This window comes from Buteo buteo, chromosome 11, assembly GCF_964188355.1.
Source record: "Buteo buteo chromosome 11, bButBut1.hap1.1, whole genome shotgun sequence".
NCBI classification, from domain to species: Eukaryota; Metazoa; Chordata; class Aves; order Accipitriformes; family Accipitridae; genus Buteo; species Buteo buteo.
The window spans coordinates 23114893-23140890 of NC_134181.1; the positions used below are offsets into that span (position 1 = coordinate 23114893).

A 25998-nucleotide genomic window follows, 5' to 3' on the forward strand; every position below is an offset into this window, starting at 1 on the left:
AACATAACAAAACAAAATATACTTTATTAAAATTAAGCATGTTAGCACCTCAGTGTAACCTGGAGAAGTTGAAGAGTCCAGCAGTTAACCAGTCCAGCAGGCCAAATGGCTGAACATCCTGAAGTGCATTCCAATGGTAGAAAAAATACCACGACTGTTACGACACACACGTTCTCAAGAAGCTAGGACACACAACCGGTCTCATTTGTAAGGAGAGACATTGTGCTGCCTATTGTCTTGATGGGAGCATATAGATCTGCTGGACCAATTACATATGTTAAATCAGATGGTGTAGCAGGTGTCTGCTTTCCCTAAAAAAACAAACAAACAAACAAAAAAAACCAAAACCAAACCAACCAACCAAAAAAATCGCTGCTTACTTGACTTGCAGGAAAATCAGCATATCACGGAGCTGAAGTTAAGAGCTATGTATCAGATTGGAGAAAATAAATTAAAATGAAATAATGGGAAATACTTAGTACATGAATAGACCTGTAGTATCCTTATGGTCGACCACCCAACTCAGTACACACGTTAATAGAAAAATGACCCATGCATCACATAGCAGGCTGTGACAACCAATGCCTTTAGCTGAACAGGCTACATGATCAATAGATAAACCTCCAGCTACCAAATCCCACTGTGCCCCTTTGTTTGGTCATACAGAGTATTGAAACCGACAGTTGTAAAGCTAAGTTAGCCAGTGTTACAAAGATTACAATGTTTTCAAACTAAAGATACTTTTTACATTTAGAAAATACTTCTATAAAACTTAGTAAAACTGACATCCCGATCTACCGAGTGTAACGCACTCTGATTACAGGAGGAAGATCTCACAGACCCAGAAAACACGTGGGCGTTCCTCCCTCGGATGTAATTATGGGCACACTGTGGTGAACTGCCTTTTGTTTCCAACATCCATCGCTATCGAAGCCGTACCCCCTAAGTACACATCGCCATAGAGCTATGCAGGTGCACCAGATACCCTCCTCGTCCTCCTCAGCGCTGAGGTATCTATTCCACCGGGCTAACCTAGAAGTACACATTCGAGCCTTGCTACCCTCACTCCACCCTCCTTCTAGCCAACGTTGATTTGGTTTCCTGTTGCTGAAAGCGAGGGGACTAATGCTGGCTAGAAACAGAAACTACACAATCATTCCACATAGTTTTGTTACAATACTCTTAAATCTCGGTTTAGAATACGCAAGCACGTTTCAGTAAGGTCTTGCCTAATGTACAGATTATTAGTCATGCCAACTAGTTGAGGATTAGACAGCAAGGGTTTGCAACCACTGCAGATAGATAAACTCACTTCGCTTCTGTCTCATCCCAGTTCTCCTGAACGAAAGCCAAGGACTTAAATGCCGATGTGTTACAAAGGCTCCGTTTCATTAGAGGGAGTTCTTAAGCCAATGAGATAAACTACAGCCGTCAAATGCCACCGGGTTCTTTGTACCAGATCGTAATCCTTACTAGTGTTGAGAGCATCAAGACATCTGTAACAAATACGTATGTACTGTGGAGAAAGCAGAAACTACATAGTACAAGAGCACTCTTTAATCTGGGGATTCTTTCACGCTAGAAACAGCAGTCTTTTATGGCATCAGTAATTTACTGAAGAAACACATCACCCTGAGAGGGTTTCTAAAGCTTTCCTCGTGCCTCTGCTAAGCAAGGCCACACGCGACATCGTTGTTCGTTCCTATGAAGGGTACAGTGCCACTCATGCTTTCAGGCACGCCTTCTCCAGGGGGTAGTGTTGCTGCTACCTCACTTAACACACGGCGAGTTTATTTGCTGAAAACTGATACCCTACGTCCACTTCGTGGTGACACGGGTCCCATCTACACTGCAAGAAGTGCTTTCCGCCGCTGCCGGCATAGGGAGGGTGCTGATGGGCCCGGAGTAGATGGGACGCCGGCAGGCGCCCGCAGTGCTAGCTCTGGGGTAACGCTGGATCAATAACGGGGGTCGGCAGTGGGTTGAGAGCGGCCGCCCCATCTAAGCAGGGGAATCCGATGGCGCGGGCTTGCCCGGGGCCGGGGGCTGCTTCGGCGGGGGCGGGAGGCACCGGGCAGCGAGAGCCGAGGAGAGGCTGTGGGGACGCAGCCCGTCCTGTCTCCACTCTGTCTGGGAACCTCACCGAGGGTGGCGGAGGTGCCGGGGTGGAGAGCCCCGGGCCGGGCCGGGCCGGGCACCCCCCCGCCCCGGGCCGGACCCCGGCCTCAGAGGCCGTGACGCTTGCGGGTCCCGGCGCTGGCGGCGTGGAGCAGCCGGTCCTTCTCGCGGATCTCCTCACGGAGCTGGGCCTCGGCCAGGCGCAGGCGGCGGATGCTGCCCTTCATCTCCTTCATCTTCACCTCCAGCAGCGCGATGATGTCGCGCTGCTCGTTCAGCTTCCTCAGCAGCTCCTCCGACGTGGTGCCCGACGACAGCGAGTACGAGTGGTCCGGGGGTCCGCCCTCCACCGGGCCCTCTTCCCCCGCCGCCGCCGGTAGCCTGCCAGGGCCGGGCCCAGCGGGCGCCCCGGCCCCCAGCTCCACCTGCACCGTCAGGTCGATGGGCTTCACGTCCTCGGCCGCGCCCCCTGCCGGGGCCTCGGCGGCGGCGGCACCGGAGCCCTGCGCGGCGGCGGCGGCGGCGGCGGCGGCGGCGGCGGCGGAGGCGGCGGCGGCGGGGCGGGGGCGGCGGGCGGCCCGCTGCGCCTTGCGCTCGTTGACGCCGCGGAGCGGGAAGATGGTAGGGACCCGCACCAGGTAGGACTTGCGACCGCCCTGGAAGTGCTCGCTGCAGACGCGGTGGCCCGTGGTGGGCTGGAAGGTGCTGAAGCAGCCGCTGACGCCCGCCCGGGAGACGTTCTTCAGCCAGAGGCGCCGCAGCTCCTCGTCCTTGGGGAAGGTGTAGAAGTGCAGCGCCTTGTCGCGGTGCGAGTTGTTGTAGCAGCCCGGCACGCAGCAGGTGAAGCCCGGCATGGCGGGGCGACCTCCCGGGGAGGGGGGGGGGTACCCCTGGGCGGCCCCGGCGGCGGGGAGAGCGGGCGCGGGGGAGTCCCGCCGAACTACAGATCCCACAAGGCCAACGGCGGCCTCTCGCCGCCCGCCAACGCCGCCCGTCGCGGCCGCACCGGAACTACGCGGACCACAATGCACCGCGGCGGCGGCGCCGCGCCGGAACTACCCGCCCCACACTGCGCTGCGCCCCCGCCCCCGCCGACTGCGGCCGCCACCCCCCGCGCCCCGCCCTCGGCAGGCTCCGCCCTCCGCTCCCGTGGGGCGCCGCGCGGCGGTCTCGCGAGAGGCGGCTGGGCGGGAAGGTGGCGGGGCCGTTACTCCGCCATGGCCGACAGCTGGCCGCGGGTCCGCCGCGGGGCCAGGCGTAGCGGCCGCTACCCAACGCGGGCCGCTGTGAAGGTGGCGGAGTGGGGTCCGGCCGGCCCCGCCGCGGGCTGTGCGGGGGGGGGGGAAGGGGAAGGTCGCGTCGCTGTCGGCACCAGCCGTCCCGCGGGGGTCGCGGGGCGCTGCCCGCCCGTACCTGCTCGGTGTGAGGGAGCAGCGAGGTCCTTGGAGCAGGGACCGGGGGGCAAAGCACGCTCCCTTGCCCTTGTTTGCCTTTAACAGGGAAAAATGGGTCGAAACTCATGAATTTCGTGCTCACCGAATAGCCGGGGCTGGCACAGCCTTCCACCTCTATGTTTTTCTTCTGTTTCCCCTTTTTGGGTTATTTTAGGTGAGGGCTGTGAGGGACGAAGGGCTGCGGGCCGTGCTTTCAAGTCCCCCAGGCTGTTGCCCACGATAAGAGCTGTGCATTGAAACCCACCTCGATCTGGCGTTGCGAATTGTCTTCTGCCCAAAAATGAAGCGCCAGCTTTGTTGAGACGCAAATGCACACGATTTCTTTTGGGGAATTTGGAAAATGTTTCATGTTGGCTAGCTTAGCTTTTCATTAGAAGTCAGATGATGAATGCTTTTGATGCTAAGATTCATCTTTAATGACGAAAATACCATTTTTGAATTGCATGTCTCTGTTTTCTCTCTTTAGACCTTATCCGATTCAGGGACAAATTCTGATAGAAGCACCTTGGTGAAGCAGAGACCAACTGTGTTCCCTGATCTTGACAATGACACACCACGGATTATGCTCAAGAGAATCATCCAGACCCGTAAGTATCTTTTTTTTCAGGAAAACGGAGAACAGAAGGACAGTGCTTTGGTGGAGTTGAGAACAGGAGGTGTTCTTTTGTAGTCTATTATTCTTACCCTGTTATGCGGAACAGAAATCCAGACCCTTGTAGTGACTGATTTATGTAAAAGAGGAATCACTGCTGTGACAGCTGAACAAAGTCATGTGATACAACTCTGTCTCAAAGACCAGGTCTTGGATTGGTGAAATCATATTCTCTTCACTCAGTGTTCTTATGCTGGTGAGCAAGCCTGTAATCTTTGTGCTGCCTTTAGCTGTAGCATCGTGTGTTAATTATAGAGGCATGCGCTGTTGCAGGCTTCACCTCAGCTCTGCTGCAGTACGTGGAACCCCCATGCTGCCATTTGTCACTGTTGGCTTTGTTGCTGTATGTGGCAGCCTTCCCAGGAGTAGAACCCAAATATTTTTCACCAGGTCTTTATTTTAAACCGTTAATATATGTCATTTACAGAATGTAGTATGGATTTGTTGCTCTGCTGCATTTTGGCATTCTTGCTGGATTGAATGTTGGAAAGGAAATGTTTTGGGTTTTTTGGCAGAACCACAAGTTTCACCTCTAGCACCTCAGATATCTAAACATGAAGAAACAGAAGAAGCTCCACCAGAACTCCCATCTAAGAGGGTGTCCAGCATGTAAGTGATATTTTAATTTTTACTTTTATTTTTTACACAACCAGTTATAGCTGCGGTTCCTGTGATGGCATTGGAGAGTAGGATTTCTCTTACTTCTGTTTCAGTGATCAGAATTGCATTGTCAGGTTGGATTTTCAGAAATACCTCTCCAGCTTCAAAAGTTGCATAGGAGTCACTGGGACTGAGGGACTGAATAGTAAATGCTGCATGTTTGTGCTTAGTCCTGCTTCTTAAATGCAGATTTTTAGTATCTTTTTGCAGTGGAAGTGCTGGTTACAATAAGGGTCATGATGGAAGCCTACTTTTCGTCGTTGTCTGACAGACACTAAAATAGAAGTTCTTGGATCTCTCCAAGGCTACAGGCCATGTGCTGATGATGCTGGGGTATAATGAGTTACTGCTGTGTCTTGTATTCAGAATGCAGGCTGCTGTAGCTTTTTACAGTGTTACTGCTCCTTGGTTGCCCTTGTTTTGGGCTGCTATGGGTAACTTCCTTCCTGTAGAGTGGTTTGGAGGTGAGGTTTGCCTGAGGCTCAGCCACTTATTCATGTTTAGCTTCTGTTAATATTTTAAGTTAATAGGCCTGACTGAATTGGAGAGGCTGAATTGTGGTTCATTTACTTCCACTTTGTTATGAAATAGAAGAAAGCCAGTAGTGGTAGTAGGTCTTAATTTGCTTTAGCTAGTTTTGTCACAAAACTTGTGTGTGTTTTTGCTTACTGCAAAATAGACTGTTCTAAATAATGTGATTACTTTTGTCTTTATAGCTAAACTTTTTGCATTGACCATAAGCAACCTTAAACAGGTCATGTAAAATATTAAGCAAGCTTCTATCTTTCTGATTTTTTAATAGAGGAGGAAACATCTGAGTTTTCTGTAAGTGTAACCACTTGTTTTTTTTAAAATCAAGAAAGATGAGCAATATTATTTTTGTTCCTTCTTGATTTTGCTTGTTGTAGCTCTTGAACGTCTTTGAATGTGCTTCTCATCAGCCTTTCTTAAGCAAAAAGACAAGCTGGTTGGACATTTGCAGGGGTTTATGTTCCATGTTAGTTAGTTCTTGAACAGAAACAGGTATAGACTTTTTGTTTTTAAATCCTTCCTCACAACCTTTGTTTAGTTGATGGACGTGAACTTTCCTGAATTTGGGAAGGCACTGCTTTCCCTAGTTTTAATAGCATGTTCCAGGATAGATGCAAAAAAATGAGAAATCTTTTTTTCCCTACTACTTTACATTTCTTCCCTGTTACAAGCCAGTTAATTCTAATGCTTAGGCTTACATTAGGCTCATAATAAGAAATGAAACTTAGCTACATTTCTGGGTGGTAGAGAATGTATTTTGTAGGGGGAAAAGACCTGTAAACATGATCACCTTACCTTTCTTGCTATATTGAAGCCACGTTTGTTGCAGCAAAGGATACAGAAGGATACATCTGCTGAATGTGGGCCCTTGGCTGGGAGGGATGCTCTGCTCTAGTACTGCAGGACATGGTGTGGAGTGCTGGCAGCAACTCGCTGCCTGAATGTGACCTTCCTGAGAGGGGATTCTTGGAACTTCCCAGTACAGGGGGAAAACAACTCAGAAACATACTTTCTGATCCTGATCCAGTGCTTGACTGGGATGTTATGTGTCAATTCCAAGCACCAGTGAGCTTTGCGATACCTAATGTTGTTTCATGATGATGGCTTTTTCATTTATGCTGTAATAGTTGACAAACCTAATTGCTCTTGTGTGCTGTTAGGAGGGGAGAGTTATGGAGCTTGTTGGAAGTCCAAGCTTTTACTCTAGTCTGACCTTTCTCAGCCCTGTCGTTTTGCATATATATATACTCAAGTTTTGATTCTCTTTGTGAAGTTTACTTTGATTTAGTAGGAGGGAATGACATGTTCCCTCATTTGCTGAGCTAATCGCCCATTAGTTCCTTACTTCTGCTGCAGCAAGGACAAATAATTTTAATTTGCTTTTCAGTGACATTACAGGGACCTTCCTAGGGTAGCCAAGTGATAATGTTATCCTTTGTTAAAGGCTTGGTTTGTATTGGTAGGGTGGAAATGCAACTGCCAGACCTTGTTCCTGAGGAGACATCTATTGCCACGTTCCGTATGACTAAGAAGAGAAAGAAACTCAGCATTTCTGAATTTGAGAGAGCAGCAGACAAAAGACTTCCCCAGAACCAAGGTAAGGCCGCAGTTGAAAATTATGTTGTTCAGCACTGTGTTTGCTGTCAGCTGATCATCATCTGCTGCAGTTTTGTTCTTCGTGACTTCTCAGCTGGGCAGCTGTACGCTTGGAAGCAAGATTGCAGTATCTTGCACAAAGGAGATAGGGGAGAAGGTAAAAGCCCCTCCTATCAAATTTACAATAAGCCTTTTTGAGCCAAGTTATGGGCTCTGCCCTGGCTGTATATAACTTGACTATTTTCCAACTTGGTGCTCTTTGAGTTTTGAAGTGCCTCTGAAGGAAGCAAGCCCTGTCTTCCCCTCAATTCCAGAAACTTGAAAATGCAACAAGCTGCATGCTTTTCGTTGCAATTACATCAAGGAGGTTATAAAGTTCTTGTTTGAGAAGAAAGGGTCTTATAGTTTTATAAAAGAAATGATGTTTTATATTGGAGTAAGTCTTCCCTTTAAACATAAATTTGCAAATTTGGTAAATATAACTTCCATTTTATTTGCAGTTTAACAGAGGCAGATAAAACACCTCACCTTGGTTTACATATCCTATTGGCAGTAGCAACTGGAGTAGAATTCAAGGGTGAGATTCAGCTCTGAATTACAGACAACAGTACCTCAGCTCTGAATTACAGACGCTCTGTGTCTGCATGCACACTAGGTAACTGAAATCCTCCTAAAGTTTAGGGGAGATCTAGTCAGTGGAGTATGGAGGGTATTGAGCTTACCCTAAAGTAGACAGCTGCATTTGATTAATTGTCCTTGACTATAATGGGATCAGACACCTGTGTTTGGATATTTTAATCTGGAGCTGAATCCCACCCTGACTCAAAACCTGTTTTGACCACCCTGTGGTCAAAAAAATCGACTTGTCTTTCTTTAGCCTGATACCTGGTCTGAACATGTTCTGGTAAGACATGGGCAGCTCTGTAAAAGCAGAGGGGGCATGCTCTAGTATTTTCTAGTATGAGCATGATTATGTCAGTGCTCTCCAGATCTGCTTTTGGATTTTGGGGGCTTTGCGAGTAGAACAGGTTTGAGTTATGCTTTCACCAACAATCTGTGGAGTAGTTATCTGTACTTCTGAAGCTTCCAGATGCTTTAATGTTTAGTTTAGGTTGCTGAAGGGTTGTGACTGACGCACTAGCCTAGTATCTTGCTATTAATGTGGTAAGATTAATATTGAGTATGAGGGCGTGTGCCATGTTAAATTTTCTTTGAAATAATTGTTTTATTACACTTTCAGAAATTGCTTACTAGAATTCTAATATGCAGTTCTGAAATGCAGACAAGAAATTGTAAAATGAACCTGTCATCTAATTCTGTTCTCACCAAAACGTAACTTTTGAGGATTGTAGCATAACTGGCTCTAGAAAGAGGAAGATCCATTGGGGTGTTCCTGTAGCCTGTTGTGTAGGCGGTAATTTCTCAGCTAGCACAATTTCTTTACTAATGTGTCACCAACTTTTTCTAGCTCAGTCAACGTTGGACAGCACTGCTTTGGCTCGGTGAGTTTAAATTAAAATGTCTTAACTTCTGGCTCTCCTAACTATAGCTGCCTTGATTCATCACCTCTGTAGTTGTGATGAACATTATAGATACCTGGGTTCATGATAAAGACCTATGTTAGTACTAACACAATCATCTCCCCGCTCTGGTGACAGAATTTGAAGGTGTTCTAGTACATACGTTGTGATTTTCAGAAATTGTGGCTCTGCACTGTATGCCCAGGTTGGTCTAGCTTGTATTGCTACTATTGTTCCTCTTTTTACTTATTAGAATCATTCCTTTTTTCCTTTCATTCTCATGTTTCCAACAATAAATCAGTACACAATATACCTTAGAATATTATGACAGCCTGTTGCATCTATGCAGTCTATAGTCCAACTCTCCTGGACTTTAAAAGCTTTTTAGCAAGTCAAAGAACTCATTTTCCTGTGTTGCCCCTGTACTTTGCTAATGATCCTAGCCATGGTTAGCAATTTATTTCACCCTTCTCGCTGCAGCCCTTGCCTGTGGTCCCATGCAAGGTGATTCATAGGACTGCATTCTGTACTGCCTATCTTTGAATCCTCTGAACCTTTTTGATTGTGCTGCCTAGAGAGAGGGACAGGAGGTAGCTGAGCATGGCCAGTCTCTTTAGGATGCAAAATATGTGCAGTGAGATACATCTTTTCCCATGCTTTGCATGTTGCTATCTTAGTTCCCATCTCAAAAAAGTTACAGTGTGTTGGTAGCTGTACTTTGCTGTGAATACTGATACTGAGCAGCTTCTTAGACTTAAGTCCTCCTACCATCCTGCTGTCATCTAGAGGACGTCTTTACTCTCAAACATTTGTTTTCCTTTTTTTTTTTTTATTTAAAATTTTTAAAATGCCAGAATCTTCTGTCAGATACATTGTTGCAGCCCTTGTGAGGTAGGAGGCTGTAAAACAGTCTGTTTCCTGATCTCTCTGATACATATCCCGATGTTAGGTGATACCATAAAATTAAACTATTTGTTTAAAGTAGACTGGCATGTAATCTTCAAGGTTTTGGGGGGAAATTCCTCCTAGCTAACAGATTTGTGAAATGTCTCATGGCTAGTGGCACCATGTCTGTAATCTGAGGGTAAAAGGGGAGTGTGTAACTTTGGAAAAGTGTTTCTTCCCTTCTCTTTTTACAGATCTCTTCGCCTGTCTCTTGGTTACTTGATCCCACCAGACACTGTTGAAAAGAGAGGCTTGCTCCGGAGGCCAAAAAATCGCAAAGCTATTGACATAGAAGCTTTTGAAGGCGGAGTGGAACAGAACATGCTGAAAAGAAAAGGTTTCTTTTGTGTTGTTACTTCTGTTTTGGGAGGGAGGGCCTTATATAAGGTGGCTTTTAGAAGCAATTACTGAAGTGTGGTCTGTATTTTACAATTTAAAGGCTACCAGCACGTGCACAGAAATCCAGTGTAATTTGGGAGGCAAGATTAGAATGAGACTCTGCATCTGTAGTTGCTTTGATTCTATGCACTTAAATATGTGCTCCACCCAGTTTGGTGATTTATACCACAGGAATCGTTTGGGATCGTGTTCATAACTGTGGGTACTGGAGATGGTTTGGTAGAGAAAGTTAGGGACACTGAAGTGTGGTGATGCAGTTTCAGTGTTTGATCTGTGGAGGATAAATAAAATTTGGTTGAATGACTTAAATTTTGAATTATGCAAGTCCTGGTAATAAATGGGTGTCCCTACGACCTTGAACAGTTTTTCACATAAAACTTGTTTTAAAACTTTCTAAACAGCACAGAACTATCTTGTGGACTCAGAAACAGCATCTGGGATTCCAACAGCCATGCTGGCAAGCGATGCGGAAATCATGCTGAGTAACACAGAGCTCTTTGTTCAGCCTCAGTTTGATGAACAGAGCCACAATAAGCTTTCTGCTCTTGAACCACAGCTATCAGATTCAAAAACTTCAGCACAGACAAGCAAGATTTCTGATGCAGCTCAAGAGGAAGCAAGGCTGGTGGGCTTGGTATCCAGTGTGGGCACAAATGAGGGAGGAACCCGAAGATACTCTGCAGACTTAATCCTTGATCATGAGCGTGTTGACGGAATGACTTGTGTATCTCCAAAAACACCTGCAAACCAGCAAGAAGATAAGCAAGATCATTCCCCGCGGAGTAACCCAATGGAACAGCTTTCTGTTTCAGAAGAGGTGGTGGTTGGCAGTGAGTACTCTTGGGTTAGGACTTGGGGCTTAGCAGGTATTACCTGAAATCACAGAATGGCTGAGGTAGGAAGGGACCTCTGGAGGCAATCTTCTCCAGCCCCCCTGCTCAAGCAGGGCCACCTAGAGCAGGTTGCCCAGGACCATGTCCAGTGGCTTTTATGTTTCTCCAAGTATAGAGAGCAACCTGTTCCAGTGCTGAGTCACCCTCACAGTGAAAAAGTGTTTCCTGGTGTTCAGGCAGAGCCTCCTGTGTTCCTGTCTATGCCCATTGCCTCCTGTCCTGGCAGTGGGCACCACTAGAAAGAGGCTGGCTCCATCTGCTTTACACACTCCCTTCAGATACTTGCATATATCGATGAGATGCCCCCGAGCCTTCTCTTCTCCAGGCTGAACAGTCCCAGCTCTTTCAGCCTTTCCTCCTAGGACAGATGCTGCAGTCCCTTAACTGTCCTGGTGGCCATTTGCTGGACTGTCTCCAGTATGTCCATCTCTCTCTTGTACTGGGAAGCCCAGAAGTGGGCACTGTAAATTGGTCACAAATATGGGGAGCTAAGGAGATAATGTGTAGGAGCGGTAGACAGAGTTAGAAGGAGTGTCAGGAGGTTAATAGTCTAGACCTTTACCCTGCTAAGGTCATTTATATGTCACAGCCAAACGCTTTGCCGTCTCCAGGGCCTTAAAAATCCCTTGGACAGAGGTAGTCACCTCCCTGGTCACTCTGTACCAATGCTTTGCCAGTCCTATCAACTTGCCAGTTTTTCCCTGGTGTCCAGTATCTCTCTCCTGCAATTTCCCTGTAAATACCTTGTCCTGGCTGTGTAAATGGGAGCACATTTTCCTCATACTGTGTTGACGAGGCCCCAAGGCACAGTTGTAACCCTAAAATTTTCTGCTTAGCTACCCTGAGGCAGCTAGCCAGGACAGGATCTGCTGCAGTAAATGACTTTGTGCAGTTCTTCTATCAAAACACCCTATGCTTTCCATGAAATACGGACAGCTATTGGTTTTTTTCATTTAGTTTTTTTTAAGATCCGTTGTCAAAAAGGCCACAGAGACAGTATTTAAAGAATGATTGTTGTATTCAGTACTGCTCAGGCCAGGAACAGTTCTTGCCCTGGAAAGTTTAGAAATTAATTAATGCGGGGTGGGCTCTTGCACCATACTCTGCTTCTGAAGGGTTGTCTGTGGCAGGCTTGCTGGGAAAAGTTGTTTTGAAAGGACAAGGGAAGAGATCAACAGAAAAAGGTTAGTTGCTCTGAAGAGTCCAATGGTAGGCACTGTTAGGACAAATGGATAGATAACGTGGAGAAAAGTGTGGAGGACATGGAATAGAGGACTGGATCAAATGAGAGGAAGAGGGAGGGGAGTGAGAGCATATCTAAAGATGCTGGAGTTTGTAAGGCATTGATGTCAAAAGTTAATGGTTATGTAGTTCTGCTCTTTTGCCAAAGGTAGCTGATGTCAATGTTGCTCCTCAGTGTGAACTGAAAAATAGTTGAAAGGACTTTTCCAACTGGTTCCTAAGATACAATGTGAACTCCCTAAACTGTTTCAAGTAAAGGAAGAGCATTTTCTTGTGTGTATTCCTCTCTCTGCTTGGTTGGTATTTTACTTACCAGGAAAGCTAAAAGGAAATTTATAAAGATAATGGGAGCAAGTTAATGCTCTCAATTTCTAGCTGTTAATAGATGGAGCTCCTCTTTGCCATCCAGAAGTCCAAGTAAATGTTTGGGATCCCCCGTCAATCTAAAGCCTAAGAGATATTTCAGCATGTCTTTGAGAGAAGTTTTGTCCCATGTAGTTGAAGACCTAGATGTATGCGATACAGAAAAAGCAGATGGCTGATACCGTGAACAAAGTGGAAGAGATTTTCAGAGAGGGTAAGAAGTGCTTGCAGTGTTGCAAGGGAATGGAGTACTTCGATTAAAACCAAGAGTTTTTCAGGTGACTTGCAGAGTAAAACAAGACTTTATTTTGCAGTAGATGCTAGAGATAATTTAATTCAAGTCATATAGGAGATACTGTGAGCATTTCCAGACAAGCTTTCTAAAAGTAAGCTGTGACTTGCTCATGTGCTTTCTTGTCAGTATTTGCTTTGTTCACAGTGACTGCAAATGGAATAAAGGTTCATATTTTTTGGTACATCCATAGTACTGCTCATCTTCCCATAAGAAAGATGAATAGCTCCCTCTTGGCAAGGAATATATCTGGCTAATCACTCTTTTAATGCTTTACTGTATTTATTTAAGCCATGTTGGCCGTTATCTTTCTCCAGTACCAACCAGCATCTTTTTCTCTTTAAGACAAGGGCTTGAAGGTTGCCCTCCCTTAAGTAATAAAGATTGTCACTAGTAGGTTGGGCTTTCATACCTCCTTGTTCCTGGAAGAGAGCAAGTCATGCAAGTTGTCTGCTTTCACAAGCACATGCTCAGTTATCTCTGAAATCCTTTTGCCTTAGAATAAGACAGTAAAAACTCTGTGCAGATGCTGAGGGTGGCAGGTGTTATCCAGTCATTACATAAAGCTTTGGGTATGTGTGGACACAAATTCCTGTGTTTTCTTGAATTTCATTTTCCAGACTCCAGTGTAGGATCCTTTTAAAGTCTTTCGCATTGTTCCTTTGACAGTGTCTGGAAATGAGAGAATACCGTTGCCATGCAGGTTTACCTTTCCCTAGGCTTAATTACGTCTGAAGTTTCATATGAATTACCTTTTGGCGGTATGGAAACTGCACAGTCTGTAGCACCAACAGTTTTGTTATTAGAATTTTAAACTGAATACTTGCAGTGCCCATAAGTAATTGCTTGCACATACCAGATGTATCACCAAAATTAGTTATGTTGCCTTTTTATCATGATAATATAGCCTTTTGTTTTAAACAGTTCTTTTAGAGTAGTTCATTAAGGTAGCAGATATTCTGCACCTCCAAATTTACAGTTGTGTAAGGTTGGCATCCTGTAATCTTCCATGATTCTTTTGTCCTGTTACAGTTTTACTTGGGTGCACCTGTGGAGTGTGAAATTTAAATGGGATGTTTCTCTTGAGGCTGATGAAAGTCACCTCAGAATTGTTACAGTTCTGTGAATAACAGCTCAAAGCTTGGGGGATGGTCAGAAAAGCAAATAACACGTAAAAGTTATTATGAAAGGAAGAGATGGCAAAAGGTCACTGTGTCACTATGGAAATGATTGTCATGCTCTCTTTTTGAATATTGTGTGCAGTTCTAACCTCTCCATCTCTAAATAGATTTAACAGAACTAGAGAAGGTGCAGAGAAAACCAGATTTACTGTTAACGATAATCAAATATATGGAAGCGTTTCTGTGCATTGAATGACTGAAGATAAGGACTGCTCAGCCTGGAAAAAAGACAATGGGAGTGAAATGTAAGGAGATTAAAAAGGAAGGCCTTGAGCAGCATGGAGGAGATGATTCAGCAAACAAATTGAAACAAACAGCTCCCTGATCTGTCAGTGCAGCAACTAGAGAGGAGCAACTTGCACTAACAGCTAGCAGGTTATACCAAACTACAGGAGGTATTGCTACTAGCAACAGGTGAAGATTCAGTAAAAATTAAGACTTGAATGTGTCAATAGCATCTGGTACTCCACTGTTAAAGTACTGTATCCCAGCAGGGATCCAGTAGTGGGGGATACTCACTGGTGCCTGTCTGCCTTATGCAATCTTAGTGTAGAGCTGAGCTTTTGTCTTCTCCCCACAAAGCTAGTTAATATTTCACTTAACTTTAGGCAAGATTTTGCCCTGCATTGGTGTAGAGAGTCCAATGTTCTGGTTAGTGGGATTGGTATTACTGATTTTTGCACCACCTTTGGCCAAATTTCCTTGTCCCCTTCACTGGGGCTTAGGGCTCCCAAGGCCTTGACACTTGTACTTTTGAGTGTGAAAACTCCCAGTCACTGGAGATGATGGTGTCCATTTATTTCTCCTCATCCTGCCTGCTAGAGGCTTGTCTGGGATGGTTAAAACCACTGCTAGGCGCTCTCCTCTTTATAATGCAATGTAACTCTTGCAAAATTGTTTCTTCAGAAAAACTGAGAAAATGGGGAGGAGAAGCTGAGCACAAACTCCGTGTGTTGTTAGACTTAAAGGAAAAGAAATTTTTCTTTCACACAATCACCAAAAGTGAGAACAGACATAGAGATGGCAGATTTTGAGGAGCTCTGCTTACTGATAGGTAAAATTCCTTCATCGGGATCTAATGTGCATCCTAATTAGGTGGCTGTAGAGCAAACACAGGAAAAGTTGTGCATTTCTTAGCTGTAAACTTTAGGATGGGAGCTGCATTTGCTTCCCTTATTTATAGCTTATGGCTATTTCTGAGTTTACTTATGAGTAAATCTTAGTAGTTGTTAAACTGTATGCTGGTGGTTGATTGGGGTTTTTTTGTAGGTAAAATTGTTGATAGAATTTCCTATTTTAGCTGCAGAGCATCGTGCAAGTGCTGGATATTCTGAACATTTGGAGGAGAAACTGACCAAAAAAGCAGAATCGCAGATAACTACAGTAGAGGATGCCAGAGTTAAAACAGAAATGGCCCCTTCGGAAGAAGAGGGAGTAGCAGAAGGCAGTGTTGAACACCAAGGCTCTCCCGAAGCTGGTGAGGACAACCTCTAATACTGACAACTATCTCTAATGCCAGAGACCTCTCAAGCTGCATTATTGGCATCAGTGCTGGGCGAGAGACTTGTTAACTCTCTTTGCATTCTGAAATCTGGGCTAAATGCTGGGAAAATATCAAACTAATTTTGGCATTTAAGCTGAAAGACTGCATTCTGTTCAAATGGAAAACAAAATTATATTGTCAATACTGCTTAGAAATATATAATTGTGGAAAGCTTAGTTAAAATTTACTAGTGGGAGTTCTAGAATCAGGCAAAGATTGATAAAACTTGGAGACCTTCTGAGTGTGTTGGCAAATCAGGATCTTCTAAGTTACTTTTCCTGAATTGCTGGGTCTTCTGTGTTCAACTTGCTGCACTAAGGCTTTGGTTAGACTTCTTTTGAGATAAAAGTTGTTATTAAAGGAAGTTCATTTAAAAGGAGCTCAGATAAAAATTTCACTAAAATCTCATGGGCTTCTCCACATTACCAGGTGCTATTTTTTCTGTTTGACCTCTGCAGACCTAGAGGAAGCAGAGGGAAAAGTTGAGGATTCATCAGTGCTTTAGCTTATCTAACTTAGTGTATTGACACCCTAATCCTTGAAGATAGGAATATAATAGGTGGCAACGTCATTAGGAATGGAAAGTTGGGTTTCATTCTTATGAGTGCTTTGAAATTTTGGCTATGATACTTGTTTCAGTGATGTATTTTTCCTGCTTTGGAAATGTAGAACGTGAGATTGCCAAAGGTGTTGGAAGTCTGGGCAGGCATTCTCATGCTTTTTCCTCCTCTGAAAAATCTGGGATGGAGCCATTAAAGGAAGCTATTGAACAAGCAGATGAACTAGAAGACCAGGTTATCACGGTAGAATTGGATGGTCCGGAAGAAGAGCCTACTGTGAATGAAACTGAAGACCCTGAGAGTGAAGGTAAGAAAAGGTGAAGGTACTGTTGCAGCAGTAGCAGAAGGCAGTTGGAGAAATTTTTTCCTGTTACCTCTTGATAGATTGAGGAACAACGTAGGTTAATAATGTGATTAACTGTTTAGTCCATTGGATAGTCCAGGGGAAGCTGTTGGCTGCTATTCGTAGGGCCAGATTGTTACTGGCTTATCAGGTGCTTCAGGGACCTAGATCATCTTCTACTTTTTTGAGGTGAAAGTAATGGAAGTGCACAAATCGACAAAACTGAGTGCAGAGTGGTTTTATATAGTGACATAGGGATATCCTCTGTTTCATTCTTCCTTCCTTCCTGACTCCTAACTTCATGCTGACTTTTTAATGTCTTAGCACTGAACTGCTGTTTCCACAGCCATTTATGTGACTCCAGGCTTGAAACCTGATTTAGAACCCCATATTTTGTACATGTAGTTACAGATTTCCTTTCCAGTTAACCAAAAGAGTAGGCTGGCTTTCCAGAAAGCTGAGAGGAAGTTTCTGTTTCTAAACAGTTCTTCAGATACTGCATCAGTCTGCTCTGTTGCCTCAAGAGCGCTGTGCCCTTTGGAAGAACATACACGGCAGACTGAGTTCTCGTTGATCAAGGCCACATTTGAGAATGCCCAGAATGTGTTTTAGTGGTGTCTTTTGGGACTGGTCTTAAAGTCTTTGAAAGTACAATACACCCTGAAATAAAAAACTGAACTAAAAGAATCTTATTGCCAGGATTTGAGGCATTGTGAGGAAATACAGCTGTAATGAGAGTATCAATGCCTGTATGTATTTGTGCAGCGTGGAAGGCACAAAGACGACAGTTGAACTGGTACACTTTTGTCACAAGAAAAGCTGTAGGTGTTCTTAGGACATCTACAATCGTGTGTCAACGTGCTTATCTTTAACACAGCTGTATGAAGAGATGGAGAGATCTTGATGAAGAGATCTCTGCTGATAGGGTGGAACAGTAAGAGTGGCATCTTACAGGTCTCATTGGACAAGGAGAGGAAGAAAAGATGAGAAATTATGTACACTTGTCATAAAACTGACCTCGGAAACCTCAGCATAACTCATCTTTTCTCCTGCATCCTGCTCCCTGTCCCTCCAGCACACAAATATTTCTTCAGAAGAAGCTAATGCGAGGAACTGTGGTAGTTCACCTGGTCCTGCTTTCTCTAAGATACTCCTGACCCTCTGAGTTGTACTGCTCTTAGTAGTACCTGAGCCCTCAGCCCTCTAGTAGCTGGGCTTGTCTTCTATGACAGTGCAGGTGTCCTAGCTTTTAGGGAGGGTTGTGAAGTTGACAACATTGCCAGATATGCTGGATTCTTGGGCTGCACTCAGCTTTCAAGGGAAACTGTCAGGCAAGAAGACCTCCAAGACCACTCGCTCCTCTTCTAGACAGGAAGCTACTCAGTATTTCATTTCTGTTAACATTGTTTTCTTTCCTGCTCTCACTTGTTAAGAAGTAAAGAAGTTTAAGAGTGAAGTGAGAGGATGCAGATTAGGCTTGGAGGAAACTGATATGGGTGGTTCACAGCAAAGAGGAGGTGAGGTACTGACTATAACCTGAGCCTTAGTTGGAGGGAATTTATGAAAACCTGTGAATATGGGAGATGCCTACAAACTGACCCTTGTAATGTGATTTTGTTGCTCTGCTCATCCCTGTGTTCAGGACAATTTGCCACTGATTTAGCAGGGTGGCAGTGAGGTAGCTTGCAGATTTTGAAGTTTGTCGTGGTTTAACCCCAGCCAGCAACTAAGCACGACACAGCCGCTCACTCACCCCCCCCCCCACCCAGTGGGGTGGGGGAGAAAATCGGGAAAAAGAAGTAAAACTCGTGGGTTGAGATAAGAATGGTTTAATAGAACAGAAAAGAAGAAACTAATAATAACGATAACACTAATAAAATGACAGCAGTAGTAATAAAAGGATTGGAATGTACAAATGATGCGCAGGGCAATTGCTCACCACCCGCGGACCGACACCCAGCTAGTCCTCGAGCGGCGATTCCCCACCCCCACTTCCCAGTTCCTAAACTAGATGGGACGTCCCATGGTATGGAATACACCGTTGGCCAGTTTGGGTCAGGTGCCCTGGTTGTGTCCTGTGCCAACTTCTTGTGCTCCTCCAGCTTTCTCGCTGGCTGGGCATGAGAAGCTGAAAAATCCTTGACTATAGTCTAAACACTACTGAGCAACAACTGAAAACATCAGTGTTATCAACATTCTTCGCATACTGAACTCAAAACATAGCACTGTACCAGCTACTAGGAAGACAGTTAACTCTATCCCAGCTGAAACCAGGACAAGTTCTCTCTCGGAAAACAGGCTGCAGCTTCTTGGCAGCCTAAGTCGACCCAGCCGTCAGCCCCTGCAGCCTGGCCCCGATGTGTGTTCTTACGCCCTGCCCGGTGTGCTGGTGGGCTGATGGGCTGGACCTGGGTGGGAGGGAAGCTGCCAGCCTGTGTGGCAGGAGGTGGGGTGGGTGGAACTGCAGCAGCCAGCAGTCGTGCTGGTTCAGGGTGCCATGGAGCCACAGCCTGAGCGCAGGCAGTGTGGCACTGGACCAGGTGTGTGGAAAGCTGGCTGGGCTTCTGTCTGCTGCTGCAGCACTGCTTGCTGCGGGAGCTCTGAAAATAAGAGTTCAGTTCCTCAAGTACTTTTTTTTCCCTAGAGGTTTCCATGAAGACACCCACGTTTGTCCGTGCTGCAGCCTACAAGCCACTGCTGTCAACTCCACGTCCTGTAAAACCTGCTTCTCCCAAGTAAGTATAAGCCACCTTCAACAGTGGCCTGGTAGAAGTGTGTCTGGGGGGTGTTAGTGCCAGGGAGAGAGCGCCGAGCCCAGCTTTGTCAATTGTTTTGTGTTTTATCAGCTATAGCAGGGAGGGAGGAGTCCTGAAGTCTCTAGTTCATTCACTGCTTTAGTAATTGAATAGAGTTCTATCAAGTGAATGGCAGCACTCTCCCAGAACAGGTCTGATGCCTCAAGTCTTTCCAATGAATGTTCTTGTAATGTTTTCTTGCGCTGAAGGCCAAAACCTTTTCCTAGGAGTTTTTCAACTGGTAAGCTACCCTGGAGCCATAGATTTCAGTATGGGATGCAGAGGGCCTTGCAGAAGAGGGGGAATTGCAGATTATGTTACATTGATCGCATAAAATGATGTATTTGTATTGACTTTAGAAGCCTAAAGCTGTATGCAGTTGCCACATGCTGAGTATAAAATAAAGCTTGCCTAGAGGCAGAAAGTGAACCTGTCCTCTGCATTACTCCAAACAAATTAACATTTGTCACCCTCTTAACTAGAAATTTGGTGAAGCCATATGCTTCATCAGAACCAGTAACAGTGGGTCCTAGGGAACAGGAGGAATTTTCTAGCCCATGACTCTAGATTTTTGTTTATTGAAGCAATAAACAATCAAACCAAGTTCTTGTGCCCTTTCCTGCTGTGAACAAAGGTGAGTGATGCTTACCAGAAGGTGCTGGATGATCACTCTAATCATGAATAGTAAAATATATTTATAAAATAGAAGAAGGAGTCTTTGATACTTTGCTGAAGTGGAACTGAATGAATGCAGATTTGCTTTCAAGCTGTGCTGAGATAACAGCTGATCATAATTACAGGTTCAGAGCCTCGATTACAGGAAGTTGTTGCACAGAAAATGCATGGTTTGTTCGCACTTTACGTAATGCAGTCTACCCTGAGTGGGCCTGGTTGTTCCTGAGATAGCGATGCTCAGGTTAAAAGCCCAAGGAATACTCTAGGCTATGTAGTGGAGCAATAACCATGTGAGAGCTACGGTTAAGATGTTCTGCTATAAAATAATCTCTTTATACTGGTACAATTCTACTGTGATCAGCTATACCAGATTAGAGCCATAGTACTTTTCATTTAGAAACACCAATGTCTAATGCAGTCACTAAACTTGAATTTTGCCCTGATCCTGTGAACCAAACGTTCATATATAATCATTCACAAATGGGTAAGCTGAGGCACAGGAACAGTAACCAAGATGACTTAAATGACTGTTTTTTGTCTCGCTACTACCCATACTTCATCTCTGGGGCTGATCTCTTCCACTTGCCTCTGAGGTTCTGACAGAAAAACATGCAGGTGGGCTGGTGAGTGAATCAAATGATACATGCACTCCGTCTGTGGGTTTTGCATGTGTTAGTCTGAGATTCCAGGGTTTTTTTTTGTTGTTTTCCACTTGTCTACTGAGTGTTTCCTTCCCTTTTTCATGTTACAATTTTTCCTTTTTAGAACGGAAAACAGTCGTAATTTCCTTTGGGACTTATAGTCATGTTTAAGAAAAAAAACAAAACAAAACCCACCAAAAAAACCAACCAACCAAAAAAAACCCAACCCAAAATCCACAAAAAAACCCACTAAACAAAATGTTTGTAATAGTGTAAAAGTATACCCTGCAGACCGGACTCCTGTCTGCAGATACAGAGGTGACCTGTGGATGCATCAAACTTTGTGCGCTCCTGGAGAGTGAATACTACAGGGATGCAGTGAAAACTGCATTTATGTATTGGAGGGAACTATAGTTTGCTGACTATCTGTTATGCTAGCATGTTTATCTTGGGAAACTTGAGTCTGGATTGCTTCTCCCAAGGTCACAATGCTATGTGAACTGTTTGCAAACTGTACTTCATGTGCATAAGGGTTTTGAAGAATTGGGAGGGAGAAAGAATTAAGAGCTCGAGGTAGTTTGTACCCCTTTAAATTCAGCATAAGGTTTGCCCAAACTCAGCCTGATGTGTTCTCTGCCTCTCCCCTATGTTTGTTCATTTGATGTGCGAATTTTCAGTTTCCCCCAAAGGTCTCCCCTGCAGCCACTGCGGGCCAAGCCAATTCCAAAGAGCTCGGGAGTGACACGGAGGAAAACAAGTAAGCCTGAAGTAGCAAGTAGTTTGATAAAGAAGATATTTAGCCATTATGTGAAAATGCCAGTGGCCAGAGATGCATACAAAATTGTTGAAAAATGGTAAGTGACAGCAAACTGTTCCTCCTCCTCCCCCCACTCTTTCTAGTCCTTTTTTTTTCTTTTTTTTTTTTCCCCCCCTTTCTTTTCTCTCCTGAAATAACAAACCTGTCAGGAGTACTGCTGGGAAGCTGACAGCCCTCCCTATTCAGCTGTGGGGAGAGTCACGGGAGGTCTGGTTAAAACAAGGACAGAAATTTGCTAGGTGCTTTTGGCTGCTGTGAGGGTATCTGTGACCAACGCTGCCTTGCAGGAGCTTCTGGGTTTTGTCCCAGCCAGTGCAAATTGCACCATTCACAATCTTCTCTAGCTAACAGCACACTAATATCATTAGCACTCTCCGTGAGCTGGGTGGCTGCGGAGTGTTTCTTCTCCTGCAGTTTTCTCTGGCAGGCTGTGACCTGCACGACAAGCAGTTCTAGTGCAGCTTGCCCTACAGAAGTTCACACACTCCACAGCCTGATTTTATTTCCCTCCCCAATCCTTCTTTAGCTGTGAGAGATACTTCAAGCAGCTAAGCAGCGATCTGGAAGCTTACACCAACCATGCAGGGAGGAAGACAGTGGAGATGGCTGACCTGGAAGTCCTCATGAGAAGGTAAAAAGAAAGTTATTACTAACTTGTAGTAGTGTTCAGTAGTGCTTTGATAGCCCGGTAAGACTGTCGTTGCCAGGGTGTGCACTAGCAGTATTTCCACAGGAAGCGTGGTATCTTGTGATTTACTCTGCATGATGCCACTTGGTCTTCTGTCCCAGGAGGGCATTCGTGGATGTGGGTTTTTACACTCCATGATGATGGTGGTGGAGGGCCAAAAGGAAGGAATGAGGGGTTGAGGGTGCAAGGAGTCATCTGAGGAACAAATAGCAAGAGGAGGGGGATGTGTGCAAGGGTGAAGCTGTTATGGCTGGGAAATGGTCTCAGTAGAAAAAGGAGAGTAACAGTAAGTGTGAGGCTGGGCTGCACTGTTTGTGTTCCTGGGCGATCTCTTTACTAAAAGTGCTTGCAACTGAAATAGCGTGAGCATTTTCACCTGCCCTGCTCTCTGTTTTGATGACTTACTCTTCCAAACAGAATCATAGAACCATTTAGGTTGGAAAAGACCTGTAAGATCATCAAGTCCAACCATTAACCTAGCACTGCCAAGTCCACCACTAAACTGTGTCCCTAAGCACCACATCTACATGTCTTTTAAATACCTCCAGGGATGGTAACTCAACCACTTCCCTGGGCAGCCTGTTCCAAAGGTTGATAACCCTTTTGGTGAAGAAATTTTTTCTAATATCCAATCTAAACCTTCCCGGCACAACTTGAGGCCATATTCTCTCGCCCTGTCGCCTCTTACTTGGGAGGAGAGACTGACCCCCACCTTGCCACAACCTTCTTTCAGGTAGTTCCTGCTCCTGCAAAAGCTGATACTTTGGATTCAAACTGACAGTTCCTCTCAAGAGCAGGAAAATGAGTCTCCAGCCTGGTAGGCCAGGGCTGACCTCTCCTAACAACTGTGTTCCCCTTCATGCTGCCACTTCATGCCCATAGAGGGTCAGGCTGGCCAGCAGCCTGGATGAACTGTTCTTGGAGCCTCTCCACTGCTGCTCTTTCCTGTGGGGTCCTTCAGCTCCCCCATCTCATGCCAGAATTTATTTTGTCCTGTGACCAAAACACAAGGGGTTCTTGGCTTGGGAGCCCTCTATAAAACTCTGTGTGGCCTGAAACAAATCCATTGCTCCTCATTTAAAGTCATTATCATTATGCCAAGTTGTTATTCCTCGTCTCCACTGGAAGAGTTTCAGATGCGATGCTGAAGTCATCTGAGGGATTTTGCAGGGCATGTCTGATTAAAGGCTTTGCATGGGCCTCTGTAGATGGAGCTGGTGCTGCTGCTTAAAAAAATAATCTGTTGTTGTCCTGGTCCAGAGATTTTCATTTTCCCACCTGACAGGTTTGTGCTAAAATCAGTATGAAGAGGCTGAGAGGTGCGACAGTTTAGTTGGCCAGATTTGAGGATTCCGTACTCTTGTTGTTTTACCTTTTTCTAGATGTCTTTATGCCTTTCCACTGCCTCATAAAGGGATCAGGAGTTGTTGCTGGTTCATGAATAAGAACAGTATTTCTGTTCCTTTCACAAGGAAAGCATAAATAAATGCTGCTTTTTTTCCTTTCTACAAGACTAGGAGATGCTGATTTTTCGGGCTAATCAGCTAAACGGTGTACTAGAAAACTACATGCCCTACACAGTTGGAAAATGCCAACCACCTCTGAATTGGGAATGTAAAAAACTCCTGGGTAACGAGCTATTTGCTTCTGTTACATCATTCTGTGTATGTCTTTAAATGGTAAAATTTATCCTGTGGCAGGTGGATTGTGAGTTTAAAAAGCAATGAGCTTATACTTGGGTAAAGTACAACTCTGTTTCTTCTCTGTTCTCCTCTTTTTGAACAAAGACAAGGGCTGGTGACAGACAAGATGCCATTGCATGTGCTGATAGAGCGTTACCTCCCTCTGGAGTACAGGAAGCTCCTGATTCCGGTTGCTGTGAGTGGAAATAAAGTGTTCCCCTGCAAATGAACGTGCCCCTCTGGCAGCAGTGGCCCCTGTGGATGGGAAGACAGCCTGCTTGCAGAGGCTGGCTGGACGCTGTTCTGTGGAACTGCTCTGTGTGAGGGTTTCCCACAAGGAACTAGTGGGGCAATAAACAGTTGACATTCTCTTGAACTGACGCAGGCTGTGCTCTGGCTATCAGGCCAGCCTGCTGGATCTCACCAACTATTGTTACAAGTCATTTGACAAACCTGAATTTTTTTATGTTACCTTTGAATACTTGTACAGCTCTGACAAATAAAATATGTATTCTGCATGATGCAAATGCTACTTTATTCCGGTGAGCTGAAAGGCTACTGCATTGTGGTGTTCAAAATGTTCCTAATAGACATTGAGGTGGGTCAATACTCGTCATACTAACCAGTTGTTTGCTCAAAGGAGAAAAGTTGTGTACTGCCTTCCAAAAAGCAGATCCTTGTTACAGCTGTGTATTTTTTTAAAGCAGAGGCTTTCAAACTTGGGGTTTGTTCCCCTTTGCAAACCTAGTCTGCTGTGTCAAGAGTAGATCATTGTCCATCTGTGACCACAGCTGGTTACTGATGTAAATTGAAATGGGAAAACAGACTTTATATTTACTTTATATATAACCAAATCTCACAGGGAATTAGCAAGCAATAATTTTAAGACCATTTCAGACATGAGATTTTCTGGTGCACACATGGTAGATAGACTGGGAGAGATTGATTCAGGTGGAGTTAATTGTGTGTACTGGGTTTATGTGGCAAGGTTTTGGTAGTGGGATGGGGGGAAGGCTGCAGGAGTGGCCTTTGGCCCCTGTGTTGGACAGAGCCGGTTCTAGCCAGCTCCAAAATGGACCCACCGCTGGCCAAAGCTCAGTCCATCAGCAATGCTAGTGGCATCTCAGTGATAATGTGTTTGAGAAAGGGTAAAAATGCTGCGCAGCAGCTGTGGGTGGAAGGAGTAAGGAGAAAAGTGTGAGAGAAATAACCCTGCAGACACTGAGGTTGGAGAAGAAGGAGGTGCTGGAGCCACGACTCCCCTGCAGCCTGTGGAGAAGACCATGGTGAGCCAGGCTGTCCCCCTTCAGCCCATGGAGGACCACGGTGGAGCAGATATCCACCTGCAGCCTGGGGTGGATCCCACACCATGGTAGGTGGACATGCCCTGCAGGAAGCTGCAGCCCATGGAGAGGAGCCCATGCAGGAGCAGGTTTGCTGGCAGGGACCTGGGGGGGACCTATGCTGGAGCAGTTCTTGAAGGAGTGTATCCCATTGGAGGGACCAGAGACACAGTGTTACGGACTGACTGAAACCCCCAGTTCCACATCCCCTCTGCACTGCTTGGCAGTAAGGAGCTAGTTGAGCCTAGGAAGAAGGTGGCGTGGGGGGAAGATCTTTTTTAGTTTTATCTTTGTTTCTCACTATCCTTCTCTAGTTAGCAATAAATTAAATTAATCCTCCCCAAGTCAAGTCTGTTTTGACTGTGACAGTAATTGGTGAATGATCTCCCTGTCTTTATCTCAATCCATGAGCTTTTGCTGTCTAATTTCTTCCTGCTATCCTATTGAGGAGGGCAAGTGAGAGCAGCTGGGTGGGTGACTGGCAGCCAGCTATGGTTAACCCCTCCCCCCCATTGCAGGTAGTGTAACCCCACAGCTGAAGGCTGTGCTTCACCAGCTGTTTTCTGCCAGCCCCAGTGCTGTCCCCTGTCTACACACAGAAACGTATCTGGAAAGTCACCGCTCCCGCCTGGCAGTGCCACCGAGGCAGGCCATGCCAGAAGCTGCTCTGTGAAGCAGGGTCCAGCTCCATGAACTGCAGTTTGCTCTGCAGAGGTCAGCCTGCTACTGTTGTGTGCTGGTACCCCACGTCACGATCCAAAGCCGCAAGATCCAAGCGGTGACTCTGTAAGTAAAAGTGCAAATAAATCCTCTGCATGTTCAACACACCCGTGCAGTTTCTGCTGCTCTGCTCCTGGTGTGAGCCATGGTGCATGGTGCCACTTGGCTTTCCACCTGTGGTTTCGTACAGGTGGTTGCTGCACAGAGCTCATCTGCACTGCGCTCCCTTGTGTTCCTCAAGTAGGGAGATGATAAAAGCAAAATTCTTGTAAATGATTTTACTGCTTACAGTGAACCTAAAGCACACCAGGAATCAGCCACAGCAAAGGACTTCAGGTGCAAAGG

General features: G+C 45.4%; 2 protein-coding genes across 3 annotated transcripts; one reads left to right on the forward strand and one right to left on the reverse strand.

Moving 5' to 3' along the window:
- THAP11 (THAP domain containing 11) lies at positions 1–2972 on the reverse strand. Its single transcript, XM_075040504.1, has one exon. It carries the CDS (start codon positions 2970–2972, stop codon positions 2226–2228), a length of 747 nt encoding a protein of 248 aa, XP_074896605.1. The 3' UTR covers positions 1–2225.
- On the forward strand, positions 2715–24111 carry CENPT (centromere protein T). Of its 2 annotated transcripts, none has more exons than XM_075040503.1 (13): positions 2715–2958; positions 4039–4159; positions 4740–4833; positions 6879–7012; positions 8480–8513; positions 9671–9813; positions 10277–10705; positions 15147–15323; positions 16059–16256; positions 18937–19027; positions 21081–21257; positions 21747–21851; positions 23696–24111. In XM_075040503.1, exons 2-13 carry the CDS (start codon positions 4135–4137, stop codon positions 23817–23819), a joined length of 1731 nt encoding a protein of 576 aa, XP_074896604.1. In that variant the 5' UTR covers positions 2715–2958; positions 4039–4134; the 3' UTR covers positions 23820–24111. The 2 variants fall into 2 exon arrangements, with proteins under 2 accessions (XP_074896604.1, XP_074896603.1); XM_075040502.1 differs by lacking the exon at positions 2715–2958 and adding an exon at positions 3111–3410.
- The last annotated feature ends 1887 nt before the right edge of the window (positions 24112–25998 follow it).